The sequence below is a fragment of the Eleginops maclovinus genome, chromosome 19 (assembly GCF_036324505.1).
Source record: "Eleginops maclovinus isolate JMC-PN-2008 ecotype Puerto Natales chromosome 19, JC_Emac_rtc_rv5, whole genome shotgun sequence".
Lineage (NCBI taxonomy): Eukaryota > Metazoa > Chordata > Actinopteri > Perciformes > Eleginopidae > Eleginops > Eleginops maclovinus.
Genome location: NC_086367.1, coordinates 5,724,576 through 5,751,125, shown reverse-complemented (window position 1 = coordinate 5,751,125; position 26,550 = coordinate 5,724,576). Strand labels below are relative to the sequence as shown.

The following is a 26,550-nucleotide window of genomic DNA, read 5'->3' as shown; positions in this document are numbered from 1 at the left end:
AGGCTTTCTCTGTCGTATAAACGGTGATTGCCAACAAGTGAATAATTAAGAGTACTAAAGTCATCAAGCATCAAGTTAGCTGCCATTAGCTTAGCGGTTAACTGCACGAGAAGTCATGTGTATGTGATCATTTATCACATACACAGTTCATTCATAGGCTAAATATCTGATTAAGAGTAAGGCCCACTATCCAGAAATTATTTTTCAACAACTAGTTCGCTGGTTACCACAGGCTGAAAAGATTTCAACTTTTTATTATTTGACATAGGGTAATGTTAATATGTAAGTTGATAAGCCACTCGTATCCAAACTTTAATACGTTAGTACCTTTGTTTTCTAACAAGTGATTAAATCAGACAACTAAACCTCGTAACATCAAGCTTAGCCACCTTAGCCATGTGCTCATGATGTAGTTTGTTTAGAGCCTAGAAGCATTTTTGTTCTGATATAAAATACGTCAGTTTATACTCATTTATACCTCACTCGTGAATGTCCGAAACTTCTGTGACTTTAAAAACAGAGGTTGCTATCAAGGTAATAAATGACATTACTGAAAGTCCTCATGTTGAACATTAGCTGTTTCAGCTTAGTGGTGGTGACGGGAGGTCATGTGACCGTCATGTAGTTTGTTTATAACGTTAGCTTTCTACTTTTTGTGATAGCATTTAAGCATTAACCATTATATAAGTTAATATGTGGAGATTATCCTGCTCACAACACGCTCCACACAGAAATCATACCCACACTACTCTATTCAGTCTCCTTGAGTATTGTCTACAGTGTAAATGTGGACTATAAGGAAATATATAAGATAATAATAAAACAAGTAGATGGAAAGGTTACATTTTGATGGTCTTCCACAAACTTCCTCAGCAACATGATACAAAGTCAGAGAGCTCATTACCATTTACAGGTTGCAAAAATCACACAATGGAACAACTAGTAATTGCAAAACCAATGTTTTAATTATATTAACACACAAAATGAATATGAGTCATGAAATACTTCTTTTAAAAGGTTGATTACGTGCAACAGTTCAAGGAAAAATAAAAGCATAAAACAAAGGTCTAACAATCTAATCATATGCAGGCGAATTAATAATAAATTAAAAGGCTTTAATGGCATTAAGGATTACAGCAACCAACACTGCTGTAGTAAAAGGGAGAGAAATGTACTCGTTTCCCTTGCATTTCAGGATTCCCTGTCAATAAAGAAAAAAAACTGATGTTCTTTATTAGAGTTTGCAGCACTCTAAATCTCATTCACTATTAATACCTCTTAATGTTAGTGTTTTGATAAGATTCATGTTCTTCTGTGTGTTTTTACAAGTGTTCAAGTCCTGGGTATTATATGGAAACATTTGGCACATAGGATTTTTCTTTCTTCCAGATTGCATTCCGCAGAGTCTTTGCAGCAAAGTAAACATATGAACCAACAACAAATAAGACAAGAAAAGGAAACGGGCACGTTTTCAAACCACAAATTTGTTCTTGGTGGTTGAACCGCTTTTGGTAGCTGTGTCTGCGTGAGATTGGTAGCCGATCGTCATCTTCATGGGAATCCCCAAGCGCTCCTTGTAAACCCGCCTGTTGACGGTAAATGACACAGTTAGAGGATGTGGAGGAGGCCATCAGCTTTTGTTATGACCGTAAATACTTGGATACTGCAGACCCGTCTCACCCTATGTGTGTCACAGCCTCGCGGTTCTCGTAGTCTGCTGTCCATACGGCGAGTTTATCTCCTTTTGTGCGGATGTTGACCACGGCTCCGCAGACTTGATCGCTGTGGTCGTCAAAGGCCTCTCCGACTAAGCACAGGAGCTGGTTTGAGGATAGGGAAAAAAAGCTACTGTCACAAAAGTAAAAATCCCACCTTCGATTTGACTTCAACTCCTCCAATTTCTCATAAAAGGAGCATGGACCTGGGTAATGTTAGCCGTGTCACCTTCATGACATCTACAAGAAAGCTTTTGCTGCCATTTCCTGTAATTCATTTTTTAAGTTCAGTCGGGGAGTAACATTTCCCTCACAAATGCGTTTCTAAAAAAGTTTTTGTGATGAAAAAGTACAAACTTATAGAATTGTAGGAAATATTTAGCTAAATATAAACCACGCAAACACAACAAGTAACACATTGTAACTATTTTAACAGAAATCATTGTATGCCTCACACATTTCCCCATGTTTCTTTTAAGATTTGTAATTCTCATGTTTATTTCTCTCAAGATATTGCATGGACTGGTAGACAAATGTTACACCGTCTGCCTCGCAGTCTGCCATTGAGGCAGGAAGCTTATATCATATACTCGTCACTCTTTTCTAATCTAATCAAGCATTTCTCACAATCACTAAATCCATCTAACAGAGTGGTACAGGAATGAGTCTTAAAACCTGGAAATGGGTAAGCATTTTACCACTTCTGTTCCCTTGTCTTGAAATCAATGTTTTTTGGTTAGATGCCCGAAATGATGTCTGTGGTTAACAGAGGCTTAAGAATTTTTCATGTTTTGTACGATGATATAAAAGTAGCCTCTATTAGCTTAGCGGTTGTAACGTGAATTCATGTGAATTCGATGTTGTTCGTTTATAGGCTTAATTTAGGATTAGATACCAAAATCTGTAAATGAGTTAAAATGTTTCCACAACCAGTTCTCAAATGTAACTGTTTTTGGTTAGTTGACTGAAATAAGGTCTGTTGTTAACACAAGCTGAAGAGATGTTCTTGTTTTGTTCGACGACATAAAATAAATCAGTAAATACCACTTTGTGTCATAAAAACAGCAATTGCTAACAAGTGTCTAAATGAGACTACTACATGTAATCACATCGAACTTTAGCGAACGTTGATTATGTTAGCTTTTTACTTCTGGCGGTTGCATTTACGCTTCAAAAATCATAAAAGTGGTTTCAATATTCTGAGATTATCCCGCTGAACTAAACGTGAAAGTACCATAAATGTGTGGGGGCCACAGATCCTTTTTTTCCCAGCAGTATTCCAGAATCCAATGTAAAAATCCCTACTTTTTTTGTAGACTTTGTAGGCCTACAATAACACGTCATCACTGCACCACTCGTGTTAGAACTCTAAGCAACTGTTGAGAAAAACATCAAAACATGTCAGTTAAAGCTTTATACAATTTGAGTGTCATTAAGAAACAACGAGACCTCTTTCAGCCCAGAAACACCAGTGGTAAAAAGAGGTAAAATCAGTGCCGTATGCAAAACTGGCAGGTCCTGCCCTTCTAGACATCTGTATCACTGTCAGTGACCTTTAGAGCCAACACTGTGTGGACTGCAGACTTAGCAGCAAGCAGGCCAATTTCCAGCTGCTATAGTTAGTCATCAGCTCAGCATAAAGTCAAGGCCACAGTATATAGTTCCTAGATCTGTGGCTCAATGCAGGTATGACAGGATGTAATGATGGAGTGGTTTGCAGGTAACACATACTAGAGGCCCAAGACATGAGTAATAGCATCACGGATAAAGCAAACGTACAGTTTCCAGCCAGAAGCGGTCCAGGTCTAATCTCCTCTGCTGCTTGTTGAGGGTGATGAGCCAGCGCCCGCCACGCTTGTTCCTCTCGTCTTCCCACATGGGTTCAATTCCATCCTGCAGCGAAGGTTCAAATTGTCAATACACATCCCAAGCCACTGCAGCAAAACTTCAAAACAACCTTTTCAGTGAGGTTTCAGCATGATCTCAGCACTAACTCTTTAATAATCCCAACAGAAACTCTTAAAGTGTGATTGCAGGTTGAATACTAAAAGGAAAAAGTGTCCAGGATTGGTTAAATATTTTTGATTTTCCAAGGATGAATTTCTGCCTAACAGTCTGACTCACCCAGAATGAAAAAGCGACATTTTCTAAGATTAAAAATCAAAATGATACACATTATGATAAACGAACTCCCCTGCCGTGAATATAAGGTAGTGTTCGCCAGAGGTGATCATAGAAAGATTCCAATAAGAGCACACTGATTATAAACTGCAGTTATGATGCATTTATTATGATGTCTCACACGGTATAATTAGTGGTGGCAATTTAACTAGTAAACTAAATAATAACGGAGTTTGAGGCGGAGAGAAGATCGTGTCTACACTCCAGTAATGAAGATGAATATCATTTTTTCAAGTAATGTTTCCTTTAATTTTTCGCTAGGTTTTTCTCTCTGCATTTTTATTTTTATTTAAAACTTTGCAGACTTGTATAATGTATCCTTTGTGGGTTATTCTCTAGTAGTAAATTGGGCTATTAAAGTTTATTCTAACACATTCAGTTTTTGTTGTGTATTCTTGAGATACTCAATGGATGTACTGTTGCTATTTATATATTGATTGTTCATATATTTATTTCTTTGCAATGCCTAGTCAACAGTTTGGAATCCATAGAAAATATCTAAATATATTTAGTCAAATTGACATATTGTTGATGTTACAATCTTGTTTTTTTATTTTTGGTGGACTGGTAATAGGACTAATAGGACATTTTTATTCCATGTTTTAATGAAACTATTCTCGCAAGGATGTCAATTTGAAATGAACAAATGTTGTTGGTTAGCTTGCAACATATTTCCAATTATGCAAGTGTGGTCTCTATGGTTCTTTTAGTTTCACTGAGAAGGAATAGAGAGAAAAAACTCCTCTCTACTTCGCTGAATGCAATGCAGACACTGGTGTGAAATGTTAAGTAACTAAGTACAAGAGAGGGTTAAGGCATCTACAAATATTTTGAATGTAAAGTATACTTTAAAAAGGACATATTGTGCATATTTTCAGGTTCATATTTGTATATTGCGCCTCTACTGTGACATGTTCACATGCTTTAATGTTCAGAAAGCTCTTAATTTTTTTCTCTTTTCACCCTCTGTCTGAAACCAGAGCCCAGTCTGCTCTGATTGGTTAGCTGGCTGGCTCCGTTGTGATTGGTCAAATGCTTACAGATGTCCCGCACCTTCGCCTATCATGTTGAATAAGTTGGAGCACTAGCAAGAAGAAGCGCAATTGTCAGATAGTGATGTCACTATGTGAAAGAGAAGCCTTGTGGAGTGAACTTTGGGATTTTAGCTTTGCAGACTATTAACATGCACACAAACCTATATAACACACTACAGGAAAGGGAGAACCCCAAACAGCATAATAGGGCCCCTTTAATCTGTATTAGAACGTCTCTATCTCTGCTTATTCAGATACAGTGGGGCAAAAAAGTATTTAGTCAGCCACCAATTGTGCAAGTTCTCCCATTTAAAAAGATGAGAGAGGCCTGTAATTTTTATCATAGGTATACCTCAACTATGAGAGACAGAATGAGAAAATAAAATCCAGGAAATCACATTGTAGGATTTTTAATGAATTAATTGGTAAATTCCTCTGTAAAATAAGTATTTGGTCACCTACAAACAAGCAAGATTTCTGGCTCTCACAGACCTGTAACTTCTTCTTTAAGAGGCTCCTCTGTCCTCCACTCGTTACCTGTATTAATGGCACCTTTTTGAACTCGTTATCAGTATAAAAGACACCTGTCCACAACCTCAAACAGTCATACTCCAAACTCCACTATGGCCAAGACCAAAGAGCTGTCAAAGGAGACCAGAGACAAAATTGTAGACCTGCACCAGGCTGGGAAAACTGAATCTGCAATAGGTAAGCAGCTTGGTGTGAAGAAATCAACTGTGGGAGCAATTATTAGAAAATGGAAGACATACAAGACCACTGCTAATCTCCCTCGCTCTGGGGCTCCACGCAAGATCTCACCCCGTGGGGTCAAAATGATCACAAGAACGGTGAGCAAAAATCCCAGAACCACATGGGGGGACCTAGTGAATGACCTGCAGAGAGCTGGGACCAAAGTAACAGAGGCTACCATCAGCAACACACTACGCCGCCAGGGACTTAAATCCTGCAGTTCCAGACGCGTCCCCCTGCTTAAGCCAGTACATGTCCAGGCCCGTCTGAAGTTTGCTAGAGGGCATTTGGATGATCCAGAAGAGGATTGGGAGAATGTCATATGGTCAGATGAAACCAAAATAGAACTTTTTGGTAAAAACTCAACTCGTCGTGTTTGGAGGAGAAAGAATGCAGAGTTGCATCCAAAGAACACCATACCTACTGTGAAGCATGGGGGTGGAAACATCATGCTTTGGGGCTGTTTTTCTGCAAAGGGACCAGGACGACTGATCCATGTAAAGGAAAGAATGAATGGGGCCATGTATCGTGAGATTTTGAGTGAAAACCTCCTTCCATCAGCAAGGGCACTGAAGATGAAGCGTGGCTGGGTCTTTCAGCATGACAATGATCCCAAACACACCGCCAGGGCAACGAAGGAGTGGCTTCGTAAGAAGCATTTCAAGGTCCTGGAGTGGCCTAGCCAGTCTCCAGATCTCAACCCCATAGAAAATCTTTGGAGGGAGTTGAAAGTCCGTGTTGCCCAGCGACAGCCCCAAAACATCACTGCTTTAGAGGAGATCTGCATGGAGGAATGGGCCAAAATACCAGCAACAGTGTGTGAAAACCTTGTGAAGACTTACAGAAAACGTTTGACCTCTGTCATTGCCAACAAAGGGTATATAACAAAGTATTGAGATGAACTTTTGTTATTGACCAAATACTTATTTTCCACAATCATTTGAAAATAAATTCTTTAAAAATCAGACAATGTGATTTTCTGGATTTTTTTTTCTCATTCTGTCTCTCATAGTTGAGGTATACCTATGATAAAAATTACAGGCCTCTCTCATCTTTTTAAATGGGAGAACTTGCACAATTGGTGGCTGACTAAATACTTTTTTGCCCCACTGTACATGGTGAACAAAAATGAAACGTACCTTAAAAAGGGAGTAATCACAGCCTGACATGAGGTTGCTTGACAACTGGATATGGTTGTAGAGACTAAAATAAAGAAAGTGTAGCATTAACAAAACGGTATTTCAAACACAGAATACAGTCAAGTTACCAAACAGAAGTAAATAAAAACAGTCAAAAGAGATTCAAAGCTCCTTACGCCCAGAAATCTTCAACTGTGTCGAACTTGGAGATGAGCCGCAGGTTGGCCTGCCATGTTTTGCTCTTGTCATTCTTGAAGAACCACAGGGACCAGCTGTTGAAGTGAAAACAGAAATGAAATTTGCATAATTGTAACAAGCCCCTCATTAAACACGAGGTAAACAAAAAGTAACCAAAAGCTTTTGAAGCAACGTGTGACACAAACTGTTCTATAAATCATGTCATCACAGTGATGAGTGGTCAATTAATTTCAAACGCTTTGTCAAACTTGACCGATGTTGGAACCTCTTTTAGCTCAGAACGTTCTTTAAGAAAACTATGGTTATAAAGCCATAAAAATAGTCCCCAGTCCAAAAAAATGCAAGAAAATGAAAAACTAAAACAAATGTAATTCTCTTGAGTGGCACAGTACGAGTACAATGGAACGGTTATAGAGCAAATATGACCATTAAACAGGAACATTTGTGTATCCTTGTAAGCTTATTTGTCTGGTTAAATATTTAAATGTTTGATTATGGGCTATAATGCGAGGCAGCTCATACTGTATAGTCCATTAGGCGGATCTTTACAGGGTTTTTCTTTGCCTTCTAATGCGTGCTTGGATATCCTCATGCACAAATGACCCATAAAGAAATAATACGTAGAATTCATAAAGCCTAATGATGTCTATCCTAACAAATTTAATTCATTTAAAAAGGTCAATTTGGGGTTATTTGAGCTGTTATAATGCTACTGATGCATTTCAAATGGTCATACTTTTTCTTTAGCTGGCTTTCAAGTGGGATTGTTTTTTCCATTTGACCCTTTTTGGACTTAAATATCCCAGTGGAATTTAAATATATATAAAATATTCAATTGTTGCTTATTTGTATTCAGCACAGGAAGGACTCTGAATGTTTCGGAGTAAGGATGGAGAAGAAAACATTGACAAACTCTAGACAGGTCACCAGACCATCACAGAGTGTCTGTGACACCCACAGAAACTGTAGGAGCGACATTATAATCATGATATGGCATATCCATATATAATAAGTTGCTAAAACCAAACAAAATGTAAAGAAATTATGTAAATGTAAACAGTCTTTCATATTTATTTTCATATAACTTTACTTATACATGGGAAATCTGATTTTTTTCCTCATGTTTATTTTACATTTTGTTTTTCAGCTCTGTGTACAGACAATAATAATAGAACATGTTCATTTAAATTACATCCTGACCCACGTTGTCAATCAAAACCCTGTACATGCATACATAATATGTTAAAGACTGAATGTATTATTCATGTATTCACATTTAATTAGTCAATTATTTCATTGATTAACCCACTGTTTTTTCATTTTACATCAAAAAACTTCCCATGACAACTTCTGCAAGCCCACAGTGATGTCCTCAAACATCAACAGTTCTTAGCGACTTTCAATTATACAAAGTTGAGAAAAGCAGCACATTTCTATATGTTTTTGCTTGGTTTGAATACAAAAGAAAATTAAATATTATGTTGTTTGCGCTTGTTCTGTAGCACTTGAACTAGATGATTCTTTGATTTGATGGTTCAGGGAGTGACTATTGGACAGTATACCCTCCGTAAATACTTAATACGCGTGTGTCTATCTCATTTTAAATGCAGAGCCTAACCTGTTCTGGAGGGGGTGTTTGATGTAGGCCTCTGGGTTCACTAACTCCTGTCCACTTGGCAACACTGGTCCTGCCTCCTCAGCTCCATCTTCTTCAGCAGGGGATGCACTAGGGTTAATTTCCTAAAAGAAAAAGGTTTGGTAAAGGTGAATTTCATGGGAAGTAGCCTACGCCTTCGGATTTCTCAGTGGAAATGACTACACTGTGTCTGTTTAACTGGACAAACACAGTCACATGTAACTACTCTATTTCCAGTTATTGATTACAAAAGGCATGTCCAACTAAATGCTGTTACACGTAAATACAAGTCAACATTTAAAAAATCCTTCAGAGGGATTTGTAGTCTCCTGAATAGATTTTAAATATATATTTAAAAAAACATTTTTGTTAAACTCATGACGTCAGCATTTACTAGTGAAACCCGATATGAACATCTGTTACACATTTCGCTGCAACGAAGAGCTAGTTTGGCTAACTAAAGTGAACTGTACTGCTGACATTGCACACTTTCAGTGGGAAGTATTCCCACAAAGTATTAATATGATGTTTTAGTTATGGCTGGAATTAATCCCCGTATGTTTGTTTGATAAACGAAAAGAACACCACGCAATTTCCATTCATATAACTCTGCTCCATCTGCCATGTTAAATTACGCTAACGTTACTTGCTTACTTTGTAGAAAGTATCCACTATGGCATGACCTACAACCAACAATTTGGACAGTCTTGAATTCAGTTTGCATTTCGTTCAACACATGTTTTATTTCAATAACAAAGAAACTTTTGAAACTACCCCTCTAGCTTTCCATCATTTAGCATTAGCCAAGTTAACATTAACCTCACCCACCAAAGTGGCCGACGCTGCATAGTAGAGGTCAGAGGGAGCCCTGTCAACTAAGTTTGACAGTTTAATTTTAGCTGCAAAAATATAATTTCTTACTTTAAATGGGGCTAAATATTCCACGCCGAATTAACTTGTATTTAAAAAATAATCATACCTGTTTGAATAATTTTGACTCAGGTATCGACTTTTGCAGATATCTTAAGTAATAGCAAATATATTCGTAAATGTAACGCGGTTTGGCTCGCTAACGTGAACCGCACGGCTGTTAGCTGTAACGTCAGCCTTAAAGTAGGGTGATCTCCACACACACAAGCGTTCCTCTTATACGCTCATGGCACAGAAGACAAACTTGAAAACTATTCCAAACAGCACGTGTCATTGTAACAACTATCAATATACTTTTGGAAACTAATGTTTAAAGTTATACATACACTTTAACTGTGAATTTGCCCTGCTATTACGGCCAGAAGCCCCTGAAACGTTTTGATATGTTCTTTAGAGAAAGTGCTCACCGGTTCGGCGGTCGCCATCTTACAAATCTCTGTTGGAAAAGTTTCTGTCTCATTGGACCGGGCAGCGCAACGTGACGGGCCGCCGCAGACATGCGCTGTGTGTCGGCGCTGTCTGGCTGCCTCTCTGCGACTCCACCCCTCCTGCAGACGAAGGCATGGCGAGCACCGAAGCTAGAAGGGAGTGTGAGACAGAGGGCTGCAGCGAGGACGCTAAACTCCAGTGTCCCACATGTATCAAGCTCGGTATTCAAGGTTCCTATTTCTGTTCACAGGTACTGCTGCTTTTTCGGCTTGTCCAGTTTAAACGTCCGCTGTAGCGTGACAACGAGGCCCTCTGTGTCATCACGAGGCTGCTAACTGTCAAGCTACGTACACATGGTGCTTCGTTAACCGCTAATAACGTATTTGTTTTACGTTTTGGTTTCCCCTTTGGCTGTGAAATGCTATACAAATTGCAGTCAATACATACAGTCATTGATTGTAATTGATGCTTTAGTCGTATGTTAACTATAGGCCGAGGGAGCTAGCTAACTATTGGATGATTAGCTAAAGTGAGCTAAAATGAAAAGCGTTTAGTGGGGTGTTTTTTTTTTTGCTGACAGTGTGATTTGTACGAGATACTGTATTGTGCGTAGGAATTAAACATGTATAGTTATTATTTTGCAGTGAACTGCAAAAAATTAGAAGTGACAGACTTAATGTTGCGTAGCAGAGAAGTCAGTGTCACGATGTTTGACCCTCACCCTAGTACTTTTTCCCCCCTAGACCAAACCCCATTCACTATACTGTCAATTTGAAGATGGGTTTCTTTATCCACACATTATACTCTGCTGATACCCTAAATGGCTTAACAGAAGCTCATCAACACTTCCTTTGGATCTGTTCGGCTGAGCAGGATTTTGTCTAAGCAGTATGAGACCTTAAACTTCTGTCAGACCTGATTTAACTACAGTTGTATTTAACTTAAATACTAAGCAGGCTTGTAGCAAATCGCCTAAATCACATTTATATCATATCCATAAAGATTCTTGATTCCTTTCTTATTATTGCAGATATTATATTGGACATGTTTGCCAATAAATTGTTAAACATTAATAAACAGAGATTGCTCTCTCTGCAGAAGTGTTCTGCAATGTTCTATTACGCTTTATAAATAGTAAGGTTGGAGGCCAGTTGTGCCATGGTATGTGTACCTAGAATTTTTAGCTGGGATTGCATTTTTGTCTGTTTCTATGCTATAAATATTTTCTGTCTCTATCTGCTGTCCAATAAAGGGACAAACTCCATTGGATTTTGCAATAAATGCTAGAGTGGATTTGTGAATTTCTTTGGGCACGTTCTAGAGTGCAATATCTGCCACAAAATGCAAACCGCTGTTTGTTGAGGTTGAATTGGTTTTGCATACTGTATCAGCTATTTTACATCCCCATTTAATGTCTCTTCTGTGTTTTTATTCCCAGGAATGTTTTAAAGGGAGCTGGGTGTCTCACAAGTTGCTGCATAAAAAAGCAAGTAAGTATTACAGTTCATTGTCTTTTCTGTTTTTACAATAAGTGACATGTGCAAGTTGAGGTTTTACAGTTGAACCTTGTAGCGTATACATGGGTTTCAATAAGCACAACACGTAAAGAGCAGCTGTTATCTCTTTACTGTGAATTAACACAATAGTGCCAGATGCTTGAGATACCTTCTCCTGTGTTTTGTTAGAGGATGACAAGAACCAGAATGAGCAGAAGAACTGTGTGGAGAATGACATCAACACAGACCCATGGCCGGGCTACCGCTACACAGGAAAACTACACCCTCACTACCCATTGGTAAGTTGCGGTTAAAAAGAACGTATTTATTTCACGTCTTTTGCCATGTGCGATTCATTAAATGGAAAGAAGTCTCAAGTGCATACATGCATTAGCAATGCCACCCTCGCCTCCAACTAGTTGCACTTTGTGGTAAACTGATCTGCTTCTGGGAAGAGGACCGTTTCTAATGTTTTAACACACATTTTCAAGATCTTGATTTCCTTACCGCGACATAATTGTCCACCTTTTTTAGTGTGTGGTTTCATGCTTTGAACCTGACATTAATTACTAACCATACACGTGAAACCATGAAAAATCCCAAATCAGCATGGATTTTACTGTATTTATTTCTTGCATCTGTGTTCTACAAAAACAGGACGGAACATGTGATAAGAGAAACAGGAATAATTTTCTTAGAAATTGTAGTTTGATTTGATTTTCATGTGACTTTTCTATAACATATGTCCTCTTCTTGGCCCCTGTCATAGACTCCCATGAGGCCCGTGCCCGGTGACATCCAAAGACCTGACTATGCCGACCATCCCAGAGGTAATGATGCTTCTCTTCTAACAAGGACACTTGTTTTAGGGGAAACTTACATTGTTTGACATAGTAAAAAGCAAAAAACTTCCTTTTATCCTTCATTGTTACTATAGAAATGTATATGAACAACACGAAATCCATGCTATGTAGTCTTGCATATTATTTACCTGGGAGCATAGCTATAACATTCTGGCATCAGCAGAAAAACACGTCATGTAAAAAGGAAAACGCATGCACAAATGTAAAATGATGGTATTTACATTCACCCGATGCTACCTTATTGCTCCAGCACAGCTCCCCTTTGACATTCACACTGCAGTGTAATTACAGAGGAGAGCCATTGTTATCCAAAATGCTGTGCTGGCACAGGGCAGAGCTACTTCCTTCCCCTGCCATAGTTGGTTAAAGTTTTGTGAAAGTGCTGCAGTGTGTGTCGGTCAGCCAGTCGCATTTGTTAATGCTACAGTTCCGTGCTTTGCTAAGTCAGATGGTGGCTGGGCGCAAAGTATTTACAGATCGCTTATTAGCAAAGATTTGTCATCAAATCCAAAATTCTCCCAAACGGTTTACTTATTTGACGATGAAAAACCAAATGCTGCTGTGTCCTAGTAATGTAGTTCTACCTCTGGATTTGTCAATTTGATACTACTCCCTAATTTAAATGCGTGTTCATCCAATATATCTTATAGCATCATCACTATTTTGAAGATGTTTTGCGCCGGTAAGTGGTGCAGGAATGAGTCCTAAAACCCAGAAATGAGTAAGCATTTCCCCACATCTAACTCTCTGGTCACCGTTTTTTTTAACATGTTTTGGGTTGGATGCCTGAAATAAAGTTAGTGGTTAACACAACATAAGATTTTCATGTTTTTTTCTGCCACATAAAATACCTCAATAAAAACCTCATCTGTGAATGACAAAGTGCCCATAAAAACAGCGGTCGCTAACAAGTGATTAGATTATACTACTTTACATCATTACATCAAACATTAGGTGCCTTTAGCTTAGCAGTCTCGACCAATCCCAAAAGAGGTACTACAACTTCTGTATCAGTCCGTGTGACGTCACTGGTAGTGCTGCGTACCGGTACGCCGAACCGGTACTGGACTTGTAAAAAGTTTCGGTTCAAGTCCGGTTAAAACCGTAACGTCGGGAACCGGTACTTGGACTTGCAAAAAAACTGGCACTTACGTATACTCTCCTTTTTATTCTAAACCATCTAAAACCTTCCATAGATCGAGAAATTTGCGCTGAGAAAAGACGAAAAACATTGTGTCGGCTTCTGATATGGCGGCCATTACTGAAATCACCAAGTCTGCAAAATATCGCAACTGCTCGCGAGATCTGTGTGACGTCAAGGGAAACTAGCGATGTGATTGACTTAGACATTCATGTGACGAAACTGCCGCTAGATACTGAGAAATGTGACCTGTGCGGGAAAGTGATCAAGTGCGCTGGGGGAACATCAAACATAGCAAGGCACTTGAGGCGAAACCACAAAATAGTAACTACTCCACACACAGCCTCAGCCACCATGGCGGCGATGTTTGGCGAGCAAAATAACAACGATCGAGGTAAGCTGAACAATACTTTTTGGAAAATAGGCTTGTAAAAATTGGCATTCTTAGCATTATATTATAAGATATACTAGTAGCAGCATCGGGACTAGCCGACTAGGGCGTTTACTCAGCGTCATCTTTTCTTGTGCGGGGAGCTTTTGGTTTGGTTACTTTAGTTTGGTAAATGAAATAAATGTTTGAACTTTGTAGTACACTAGTAGTTTACTGTAGTTGATGTCATAAGTCATTTGTAGACTAAGTGGCAAAAAGTGTTTAACTTTTTTTTTTACATTTGTACTTTGTAGAGAAATGTAGACACAAAGGACAGAGCAGGGAACACAATAAACAGGACAAGTTTGAATTTGAGTTGATTATGAGTTTATTTTCAATTGATAATTAGCTTACAATAAGTTCACTTTAGTTACTCACACAAGCCATGGGTTCAGGTCCGGACTTATAAGTCCTCTGGACTTGACTCCGGACCTGAACCTGAGTGTGAGTCCAGGTATGCAGCACTAGTCACTGGGCCCATAATACTTTTTCCCATTGACTTGCATTGGGAAAGAGACGTCTGTAAATCAGTGGATACTTTTTTAAAAATGAAATAAACAACCCAGCACCAACACTTTTATATTTCTTATTTGAATCATTAGCTTTTAAAAGTTATGAAATGCTTTTAAAGCCGAATCTAGATTTATTACAAAGTGAGCAGTGTCCAATGACACATCTGAGATTCGCAACTGTTAGCCAACATGTGTGTGCCCCTTCTGAGCTCCAAACTGTTGAAGGCTTCTCCCACTGTGTGACAATAGCAGACAGCAGTCAGCTGTGCATGTGTTGTACTGCTACTGTATAAAAGGTTTTGCATCACTTCACAGATAAGCCGATGTGTCTCGTGCTGTAGGCTAAAGATTTCTGTGCAAACAGTGCAGTCTGAGCACCTCTGCACTCCTTTAGGCACTGCTGTAGATCAATGCTTTCACACATGACATTAGCACCCTTTTTATAGCTTTAGCTGCCAAGTGAGGTGTTGCATTTTCTGTGAAAATGGTAGAATAATTTCACTGCATTTAATTTGATATTTAACTATGAACAATATTGCTTGATTGGGATTTTGTAGAATTTCTGAGGAGTTTTTAAAAAGTATTAAAGACGCCTTATTATGCTTTTTGGGGGTGTGTTTCCTGTAGTGTGTTATAAAGGCTTTAGTGTATGTAAATGGACTGCAAAGGCTAAAATCCCTAAGATCCTTCTGAGGGAGTTTCTCTACCACACACTAAGTAACAATATTCCCTCTAAAAAAAAAGATATGTTTGAATATCTGTATTTGCGCATTATGTCAATGATGCGCATAACGTCAATAACAGGACAAACTAATAATTACTTGTATAGGTAGTTTATTTAAGTTTAAACATGTTTGACAACATATTACCTACACAAAAATAAGTAAATTAACTAATGGCCAAGACCGCAGACCTCACTCTCGCTCGCACAAACTCTTTCTCTCTCTCTCTTTCTCGCCCGCAGTTCTTGACAGAACTCCCTGAAGCCTGTCCCATCAACGACACTGATCTGTCTCATCCTTACATATGAACAAAATTATTTTCTGCGTGCAGGCCTCTTGTCATGCTGCAAACACAGAGCTTGTGGCGGGCGGTGCAAAATATGTGTCGAGACGTGGCTGTTTAGCTGGAGTTCTACATATTATGCCATGCTCATTTGGGTGCACATTATCAAGGTGTGACCTCATGTTGCTAGTGGTCGAATGATAAGCTAACTGTAGCTTGCTTGCATACTACTTTATCTCGAGGCTCCACAATTTTACCGTCTACCGACCAAAATCCGAAGTATTTCCAGACGGGGCTTTTTAAATTTCTTGGGGTTTAAATCACTGTCTCAGCTGCGGTCGAGTTGGGCTCTGCACTTTCTGCCATCTTCCACGTAAGTCAACTTTCAGCAGTGACGCTGTGCCAGACAGTGAGACTCCTGTGACCTGTCCCTAACCCCTCAGGCCGTGCTGCCGCGGGTGTGTTTTCCACATTCGAATATTAATTTTCACCTTCGAATGTCTGTTTTTAAAAACTATTCAATATATATTCGAATTTAGAATATTCCTTGACAGCCCTAGTGCTCCAGCACATTTTACAATATAAGCTAAGGGGCCGGACTTCTCTAAGTGGTTAAACCCATCACAACAGAGCCGGCCAGCTAACCAATCAGAGCAGACGGGGCTCTGGTTTCAGACAGAGGGTGAAAAAGAGGTGCTGCAGCTCAGACAGTATGAGAAAAATAAAGAGCTTTTTGAACATTAAATCATGTAAACATGTCAGAGTAGAGACACCATTCTTCAGTCCATTCTTCAGTTCTTTCAGTACTTTAACACCTAAAAATCATTAAACGTTATCTATCTCCTGACGATATTTCTATTAAACTTTAAGCTGCAATCAATATTGCTCTTTTCAACAGCTCATTAATCTCCCTTTATTAGTTTTGGATTAATCGCAGGTTAAATAACTGGCCTGATGTCACACTACTTTTTTATGAGCAGTTTTATCTTCTGTATTAATAACCTCATTGTAACCTGGCGTATTTACACCTGTTACTCTGGGTTAGTCATTCATTGTGCAACCATGGCAACCTCTACATTCATGATATCCGACTGCATAGATCCCCACTAGGGTAGTCATGGTTACAGGCTCCTCTCGTTCTCCTGGGATGCTGTCTCGGGGACCAAAGCACAATTGTTGCAGGATGATATTTTTTAAACACGGTGCTGTTGGTGAGCTGAAAGCTATGCTAGAACTGTTAAAAGCATAAGTATTATATATAATTGACCTTTATCACTAATAATCTAATGAACATAATAAGGAAATGGACCATACCGTTATGATATTCACTCTTGGGTTTCTGATGCCTTTCCAGTTTTCTGAGCGGCTGTATAAAGCGTGAGTAAGTATAATTGATCGCTGCACTCGCATCAGCTCCGCAGGTCAAGCGGAGAACTGTCTGTGACTGCTACACAAACCTGTGGTTGCTAGGCAACTGCTCAACCTGCAATCTTGTTCAGTTGATAAATTAAAGATCAGTGGATTGTTGGTGACGCCAGTGCCTTAAGATACTGTCAAATATGCTTTTCAGTAAAAGAAAAAAAAAAAGACTCAATTGTGTTTAGTCTTTAGTAAAATTGCAGGTAGTTAATGAGCTGCTGAATGCACTGACACCTGCTCGAGAGAAGACAGTGGAGAAGCCTTTACATTGGTTGGAATATGCTATAAAAAAACATTGTTTCAGTGTTTAAAGCATAACAAATGCCTTGTGTCAGAGATGGTTCTAGATGAAGGATTTAAAAGACAATGTTGTATGCCTAGAGCAATCTCAAAGCAAAGAGTTCCACAGCTGTGACACAATATCAGACAAAAAGGCAAAAGCTTTACCTTTCCTGGGAACACTGAGGAGTAGTTTGCAGTCTGAATGGGTGGTATTTATGCAGGTGTTAAATGAAATCAACTATTTATTTTACTTTTCATGATAAAGTGTATCATCATATAGCTTCAACATCACAAGCGTGGATAAGCAATGTATGCAAATGCTGACTAATTATGACCATTTACATTGTTTTAAACCCACTCTCAGACAATGACATTATCACATCATTTATGATGTTGAAACTAAATCAATGAGTAGTATATTAGGGTTTTAAAATGTTGCTCAATACCACCATTATTTCCTTTTTTTCCCCTTCATAATCTTGGCTCGTAAGTGACGTGCTGCTCTCTGGTGCTAGCATCTCCAGTCTTGACCTTAAACCACCTCTCTCCGCGCACCAGCCCACTGCCTGCAACCTCTCTCCCTCTGGGGAGGGACAGGGATGATGAAGTCGGCAACTTTCAATGAGCTTTTTACAAAAAAAATCGAGCGGTGATGGTTGCTTCTACTTTTAAAAGAGGATTGAATTACAGCAGCAAGGTCCTAGAGTGGTATAGGAAAGAGTCTTAACATTTGGAAATTAGTAAGCATATTACAACTTAGGGTCCCTCGTCTCCGGGTCAAATGGTTTTAGAAATTATTTTTGGTTAGAGGCCTGAAATAAGGTCAGTGGTTTACACTTTTTGCTCAACAACATACAATATGTAAATAATATCCCCATTGGGAAAGTTCTAAGTGTCTAACTAGAACTTTTCAATTACAAAAAACTGTTTCTGTAGTTTTTCTGCAACTTTTCTGTTTTGTCACCGGCAGTTTATTAATGTCATTAAGACCGAAAAAGAAACTAAACTAAACATCATCACACCAAACTAGGGGTGCACCGATGCCAGATTTCTTGGCTGATGCCGATTTTAAGAATAACAATTTGGCCGATCCCGATATTTTAATGTCATTTGTTTCCACTGTTGTTATTCCACTCTCTGTCAGGGGAAACAAAAAAGTCTGTCAAAATGGTTTCAGTTTCAAAGGCTGAGCAAGTTCATTATTATAACATCATAGTAAGCTGTTTAGAAAGTACGCAGCTTCCCCGGATCACCTGCAGCTCTGCCCGCTGTGAGGGGACCGGTGAGCGGAGCAAAACACACGTGTAGAATAAGACTTATCACACTTAGCTATTTTATCTCCCTCTGAGTCTACCTAAACTAGTTATACATATATTTACTCTTTACTGTCGGATCACTCATTACTGGATCAGCGAGCTGCATGAGACGGACGGGCTGTCAGGAGAGAGGAAAAGAGAGCGCTCCGTTTATTATTCCAGTGTTATTAATCCAAAGTTACTGTAAACTTTGGAATAATGTAGTTAATCTACATTATTCCAAAGTTACTGTAAACTTTGGAATAATGTAGTTAATCTACATTATTCCAAAGTTACTGTAAACTTTGGAATAATGTAGTTAATCTACATTATTCCAAAGTTACTGTAAACTTTGGAATAATGTAGTTAATCTACATTATTCCAAAATTACTGTAAACTTTGGAATAATGTAGTTAATCTACATTATTCCAAAGTTACTGTAAACTTTGGAATAATGTAGTTAATGTAGGATCTCTGGGTGAAACAGTGGAATAGTCCCACACTGCCGACATGTGTTTTAGTTTTCTTTAGTTAATGTTTGTTTTCATATAAACGGGCTACGGGTGCAGCAGATGTTATGACGGAACGCGGGAAAAAATAGCAAAAGCATCAGCAACTGCTATCGGTGGATGTCACCTTATTTGCCGATGTGCCAATGGCAGTAAATAGGGGGAACATCGGCCGATTTGGATGTATCGGTGCATCCCTACACCAAACGTTAGCCACCTTTAGCTTAGCTTAGCGGTGGTGATGTCCAGCCGTGCATCCATAAAGTAGTTTGTTCATAGCATACTTTAACTAATCCCATTAAAGCGATCCAATGTAGCATTTGTACCTTAAAATAACAGCTTGAAAAAAATTGAGCGGCTAGAATGACTTTTAATATGACGATTTGCCTCTCTTTCATGCCCATCGGGGGTCTGAGGTGAGATAACTGCGCTATGTAACTTTGCTAGACCGGGCCGGGAGATGAGCGGAAGTACTTCGACTTGCTTTCTGGCACACCTACCGCAATAACAAATAGACCCCCTTCACGCACCCAGGTATAAGGAGAAGCAAGCGCAGCATTGTCAGTACATCATCATGGCAGAGGCACCGAAGAAAAAGAAGACGTTGAAAACTATGTAGTCATATTTCTGTAAAACCTTTGATTACTCTTACCTTATCGGTCGACATAGCTTGCACCTTCTGACTCCTCGTCGGTTCGTCATCAAATGCACGTGAATGCGACAGGGTGTTGTATTTACGACAGTGTCGTAAACGTGCATTACCTCCAAGCCTGTAGGGGGAGCTCCATAATGGGCTTTTTGACAAGTTCCGTTGGATCGCTTTAATATAGGTATATTTACCTGCTAAACAAATCTATCCTGTATCCTAAACCTGTGTTAGCCACAGATCTTGCTGCAATATTCCGAAATGCCTGACTCTCTGTCCGTGTTTCCCTTCCTCAGGGATATCCGAGTCTGAGCAGTTTCTGAAAGGGACGTCACAGATCAAGACCCTTTGTCCTGAGGACATTGAAGGCATGAGGGTAGTAAGCAAGGTAACAATTGACTGTTCCTGCTCTCATTACATTGCCCTGGTGTGCATTGGTAGTTTTTCCTATAATTTAACTGTTTGTTATTTGCAGCTTGCCAGAGAAGTTCTGGACATCGCTGCCTTGTTGGTGAAAGTGGGGGTTACCACAGAAGAAATCGACCATGCTGTACATCTGGTATGTACACATACAAACTTATTCTACCCAAAGTCGCACAAACACATTATAATTTCCTCTAATCTTTAGTAACTTTTTCCTGTCTTACAATATCTGTAACATGCATTGTCTTTTCAGGCCTGCATAGCGAGGAACTGCTACCCTTCCCCTCTCAACTACTACAACTTCCCTAAATCCTGCTGTACATCTGTCAATGAAGTCATCTGCCATGGCATCCCGGACAGGAGACCTCTACAAGACGGAGACATCCTCAACGGTATGCCAATAATATAATCCGCAAACAGTTGTTTTCTCATGATTGCTTCACTATCTTTTAATCTGTTAGAATTAACCAAAACTAACTGCTGTTCGACTTGTTGTTTTTTTACACGTTTCTTGTACATGTTTATATGAAATATCTCCAACAAACACTTACTTTTCCTTCATTTCCTTACTTTTTTCACATTTTGTATATCGAACCATGTCCTTCAAACAGTGCGACTAAGTTAGGATGAATAGAAATGTTTTATTAAAGAGGATGGGGGGAAAAAACGATTCCTCCGCCTTGACAAATGGTTGTACCAGCATCTTGAAATGGTAACAGCGGGAGTTTGGCCAATTTTAGCCTCTTTATGAATATTTCTGCGAAGGCGATGTCTTCCATCCGCCACTCCCCTCAGAGCGTCTGATGGAGCGCCGGCCAACAACTCATCTCTCGCTGCGTGCGTCGACAAGACAAATTGTTTCATCAACCTTTAGCAGTGGGGATGTGCTTGTCAGATCCTCCACGATTTATATTTTTCCTAAAGTGGGAAGAGTCCCAGTTTGCCCTCTAGCAATTCCATTTGCATCAGTTAGTTGGCCTTGCAAATAGAGGGATACAGAAGTGAGTCCTAAAATCTGGAAATGAGTTAGCATTTAACCATTTCCTGTTCCACGTCTCAAAAGCAATGTGCTGGCACTCTTTTCTGTTCCTCTAAACTGGGGACATTCCAACCATCATCTACTGTAGGTAGAGTGGTGCAGGAATAAGTCCTCAAACAAGGAAATGAGTTAGCATTTAACCACTGATTCCCTTGTCTGGAAGGCAAATTTCTTGGTGTTTTTGGATGACTGAAATGATGTCTCTGGTTAACACAAGCTGAAAAGATCCCATGTTTTTCTATTGACAAAACAAAAATTCCCCAAATCCAAAAGAAAGATCCCATTATTTTTGTCGAGGGAACACTTGAATCTAACTTCTAGGTCGACCTACAAAAAATACTTGCGATGCTTTAAAAATAGTCCATGGTCAAGCATTCATACCATTACATCTCAGGTTATTCATTACAGTACTTTGTTTGTGTCCAACATAATGAATCCAATTTGTGTTGTAACACAATGGCGCTCATTCTTCCACAGTGGACATCACCGTCTACCACAACGGTTTCCATGGTGACCTCAATGAAACCTTCTATGTGGGCGAGGTGGAGGAAGAAGCGAAGAAACTGGTGCAGACCACGTATGAATGCCTTATGCAAGCCATCGACTCCGGTAGGAATTCCAGCTTTCCTTTTTTTTCTAACCCATGATGTGCATACAGAATACTGCAGGCCCAGGGAGACGGGAGATGTCGCTATCAGCATATATTCCAAATAACAAGAGCTGAGGTACAGACATTTATTTTGAAAAGGTGTCGCCCTTACATAGTTTGTCCACCAGAGAGCGGTGAGATTTCAGAGGAAGTTGAGATTTAAAGTTATTTTTCAGCTTTTAAAACAGTATTTGACCAACCAAAATTCCAGTGAAGTTTCTGTTACTCGTCACTGAAATGTTGCTTTTCCACTTGTTTTGTAAAACACATTTTCTTGAACGCCATTGCAATTCATTTTTTAAAATGGTTAATTGTCAGCCTCAGAATTGTTTTAACTACTGTAAAGTTTTCTGAGGCTATTCTTCAACACTATTTATCGACTAAGCAACTATTTTATCAATGGAATATTAATGTAAGTTTTTTTAAGTCTCTCAAAATGTAAACAAATATTATATTACAAATAAAAGAACAAATGGAGTTGGAGGCGCATTCTAATCAGTCCAAGTGTTATAAATGTCCCTCATACTCAAGTCTTCTACTAAGTAATCCAGGTCGCTTCTTTGTTTCCTGAATATTGACCATTTCTCTCGTTTTTATTCAAACTGTCACTCTGAGTCAATGTCTCAGTTTTTCCTTTATATGGATTTCCTCTACGATCTCTATCCATCTATATCAAAAGACAGCACCTTTGACTTGAAAACTTACACAATTTTCTGGCATTTTATATTCCAATTGGCCTAGAAAATGATCTGCTGATAATGAAAATGATTCATTTTTTTGCATCCCTGCCGATAACCCTCATGCTGATCTTTTTTTTTTACAGTGAAGCCTGGTATCCGCTACAGAGAATTAGGGAACATCATTCAGAAGCACGCTCAAGCGAACGGCTTCTCTGTGGTGCGCAGTTACTGCGGCCATGGCATCCATAGACTTTTCCACACTGCTCCCAATGTGCCACATTATGCCAGTGAGTAGTCGTCACACACCTGTCATCGGATATGATTCACATTTATGAACGTCTCATTCTGCCTGCTCTCCTACAACAGAATGATTTATCTATTCAATGTTTCCCAGAAAACAAAGCAGTGGGCGTTATGAAGCCCGGCCACGTGTTCACCATTGAGCCCATGATATGTGAAGGTGAGTGGTTCTGCTTTTTTGTTTGAACAATTATGATGATTGTAGGAATAACAGTAAAATCAACATACTAAATTGTAGCAATTATTTTATACAATTATTAAAGAATAAATATAAACACGGTGTCCTCAGAAAACCTGTTATGTAGCCTTACATAAGCAAGAACAAATAAATTCAGCTTTGTCAGAATGCATTTTACACATCAATTATAAGGGCTTTATATGGTTTATTTTTCTTTAAAATAAGGCGGAGGTCGTTGGCCTAGAAAATAACATTTCATTCTTCCGTTAGACCAGATTTTGAGATTGTTTACAACGGAAACCGACAAATAAGTCTTATTGCAAGTTAGTTAGTAAAACAGACTGATCTACATTTTTTATAATCAGAATACTTAATTTAATCTAGGTAAGAATTTGGTTTTGTTGCTGTATATACATATACACACATATATGTATGTATATAGGTATCTGTGTGTGTATATATATATATATATACACACACACACACACACACACACACACACACACACACACACACCTCTGAAAAAAATTAAAGAGACCACTCCAAATGTTTCTTAAATCTTTATCTCTACATGGCAGCCATTCTAGTGTCTGTTGAATTCCAATACAGAGAAATGTTGTCAGTACTCAGTACAAGTACTAAGTAATAAAACAAGAGAAAATGATAATGCTGAAGTGGTCTCTTGCTATATATTGCTCTTATATATATTTTGTCAGAATTGGTACATTTACTTTTAATACTTTTTAAGTACCCTTGGTTGTTAATACTTCCACTAGTATATAAAAGTAGTAATGGCTTTTCCACAACAAGAGGTTTGAAATGTAATTGAGCGAATCCAGTCATGCTTTAAATCTCTCACGGGGATCCAGTGAGTCAGGCCTGAAGCGTTGGTTTCGACACTTGTGGTTAATTGATGATGTGTAAGCTAAAGCTGTGTGTGTGTGTGTCGTGTCTCAGGTGGCTGGCAAGACGAGACGTGGCCCGACGGCTGGACAGCAGTGACCCGCGACGGGAAGCGCTCGGCTCAGTTTGAACACACCCTGCTGGTGACGGAGACCGGCTGCGAGATCCTCACCCGCCGCATGGAGGACAACGGCCGCGCTCACTTCCTCAACCAAGTGTAGACTCGGAACGCATCCAAGGACTGGACTTTTCCAGAACACAAGACACACACACACACACACACACACAGACACACACAGACACACACACACACACACACGCACACACGCACGCTCACACATATTTCAAACAAGAAGCACCACTCCCTAGAGCTCAGTTTAACTGCCGCTCTCATTGTTCTTTGAATTAAATATCCTTGAAATAAATGGAAGTACTTGAATGTGTCTTATATCAAACGCTTTATTAGTGAAAACTGTACCCTCTGAAGGAACGTATTTATGAGATATGGTTTTGCTTAGTGGCCTGTCACGCCACCCAGAGTTTGTTACTGGCTGGCTAGTTGTTGTCTGTGGTGTGTGTGTGTGTGTGTGATGCTCAGGGCAGATACACTAGTAACATCATGCTTCTTTTCTCTCTCAGCCTCTGCTCACTTGACACTTCGTCTGAATCCCCCAGAGATGGACTGAAAAGAATCAGCAATACTAGAGACGGAGGAGCGTTCCCAGGGTTAACAAGAGTCAAAACCTCAATGACTTATTTTAGATATGGAAAATAACACAATGCTATCAAACGTAACTATATTTAGTTTACAATTCAGGCATTCCCTGCCAAAGAATTCAACAGCTAACATATTTAAAGGAGTAGTTTAATGTTATAAAATACACTTTTGGCGCAGATTTAGGGAAGATCATTACACCTCGAAGCCGGAGAAAACACCTGGTCCTTCTCTTTAAAACTAAATGCCTTCCAGCACCCCGAAAACTCAGCAAATTTACAGAAAAAAACTTGCGATTTGTGGTTTTTATAATTGGTTTTCTGTTTGTATAAAACAAACAAGGTGTAATAGGTGAGATTTTGATGTGCTGGTAAGTGGATTTTGTCCCCAAAAAATAGCATATAAACATAGTTGTGTACTATTTTAAAAAGCTACACAATCATTTGACCAGTACCAGAGAAACACATCGTCTTATTTACCTGTTGACGTGTCCACTAGAAGCACTCAATTGTTACATCCTGAATGTGGCTATTATTAGCAGTCAGAAAATGTTTTCAGTAGATTACGTCAGCCACGGTTGCTAGGAGAATTGTGATGCAACCACAGAGCATCTTCATAGAGATTGAGAATGAGAGAAATGACATTGAGCACAAAGTTGTTGAAGCGCTGAGCTTGTTAATCTGAGGAAAACTCCTTTAGCGTCTCATGTTTTCTAGAGCCCTGCTGTAGCAAATCGAGCCTTAATGTGTGAGTCTAGGATTTAAAACATGCCGGATATGTCACGAAAGTTAAGTGGTGTTTCCCCTTGTCTCTACAGTCACCCTTCATCTCGACATAGGGGTGACATGTGAGCAGCTTTTCTTTCTATTTTCAGAGGACTAATGTGATCACAGTTTCTCTGCCATCTTTGTATTTCTTCTAATGGAGTAATAAATGACTCTTCTGTAGCTCTGTGTGCGTTTCCATGATCTAATAGTTACATTTTCCAGGCTTTTATTGCTGCCTTTTTATTTTCCAATGAATCTTTAATTCATAAAGTAACAGTGAAGGCTCTGTCCTGCACACATACATGACTCTAGGCCCATTTCAGTATCTAGTCTGCAGTGACAATATACATACAGAGTACATTACTGCCCCGGACAGTAGTTGATGGTAGTTCCAGTGCAAACAGCTGTGCAAACAACAGAATGAATTAGCAAACTGCTGCTACAATATAAATCAGGACCGCCAAAGCACATCAGCAACAATGTTACAAATTTAAGAAGGCTTTTAAGACTTCCAATTGTCGTAACTGAAAAAGCAAAAGGTGCATTGACCAGTTTCAGAGCAACAATCTCAATTTCGACTCATGCTTTGAAAATAAGGGTCCACTTGTTAGGGGTTCAAGTGGATATTGGGGCCAAGCCTTCCTTTTTTCGTGGTCATTGTTTATAGTTTGATTAGCATCTTGAGACACAAAGAGGGAGTTAAGGGTTGAGGGACGACGGCAATCAGATGTTTCACAAGCAGCCGGGTTACAATCAGTTTATTTTTTAGCTGACAAAAGCTAAATCCTTGTCACACTACAGCCAAAAGTACCCAGAGTGCAATCTAGGGAAATGCCTTCAGCCTCTTTTTTTCTCCACGTGGATTGTCTACCTGCGTTTGACCAAATCCTCCGCAAACGTGATTGGTCAATACTTCTTGGGAGTATGTTTGGAAGTCTAAACGCGTGCAATACCAAATGTTGTTTCGTTGATAACATTCATATGGAAAATCTGTTGATAGAGATTGCTAGATTTCTTAACTTACATTTAGTATTATCAGTCCTAACAACACAGAAAAAACCTCAACTCATATCCAACAAATGGAACATCAAAGTCAAATTGTGTGTTTTGAAGACATACATTTAAAGGTCCCCTATTATGCAAAATGTCTTTTATACATAAATATGTGTCCCTGGTGTGTAAGGAGACTCACAAAGTTTCAGAAAATACAGCCCTCTCTTTTCGTCCTTACCAACATCTCTAAAAACGGGGGTACAAACGAGCTGATCCAGATTTGCTGCCGTTAT

General features: G+C 39.2%; 2 protein-coding genes across 2 annotated transcripts; one reads left to right on the top strand and one right to left on the bottom strand.

The window, feature by feature from the left end:
• Nucleotides 1–943: 943 nt before the first annotated feature.
• On the bottom strand, nt 944–10,138 carry eif4eb (eukaryotic translation initiation factor 4eb). Its single transcript, XM_063908023.1, has 7 exons — nt 9,991–10,138; nt 8,636–8,757; nt 6,996–7,091; nt 6,820–6,883; nt 3,495–3,608; nt 1,681–1,820; nt 944–1,586 (listed from the first exon to the last, which is right to left on the bottom strand). The coding sequence occupies exons 1-7, from the start codon at nt 10,006–10,008 to the stop codon at nt 1,472–1,474; spliced, it is 669 nt and encodes a 222-aa protein (XP_063764093.1). The 5' UTR covers nt 10,009–10,138; the 3' UTR covers nt 944–1,471.
• On the top strand, nt 10,061–25,444 carry metap1 (methionyl aminopeptidase 1). The gene is made up of 11 exons (XM_063908008.1): nt 10,061–10,262; nt 11,451–11,502; nt 11,698–11,807; nt 12,278–12,338; nt 19,907–19,998; nt 20,086–20,169; nt 20,287–20,425; nt 21,550–21,681; nt 22,545–22,688; nt 22,796–22,861; nt 23,837–25,444. The coding sequence occupies exons 1-11, from the start codon at nt 10,146–10,148 to the stop codon at nt 24,001–24,003; spliced, it is 1,164 nt and encodes a 387-aa protein (XP_063764078.1). The 5' UTR covers nt 10,061–10,145; the 3' UTR covers nt 24,004–25,444.
• Nucleotides 25,445–26,550: the final 1,106 nt, after the last annotated feature.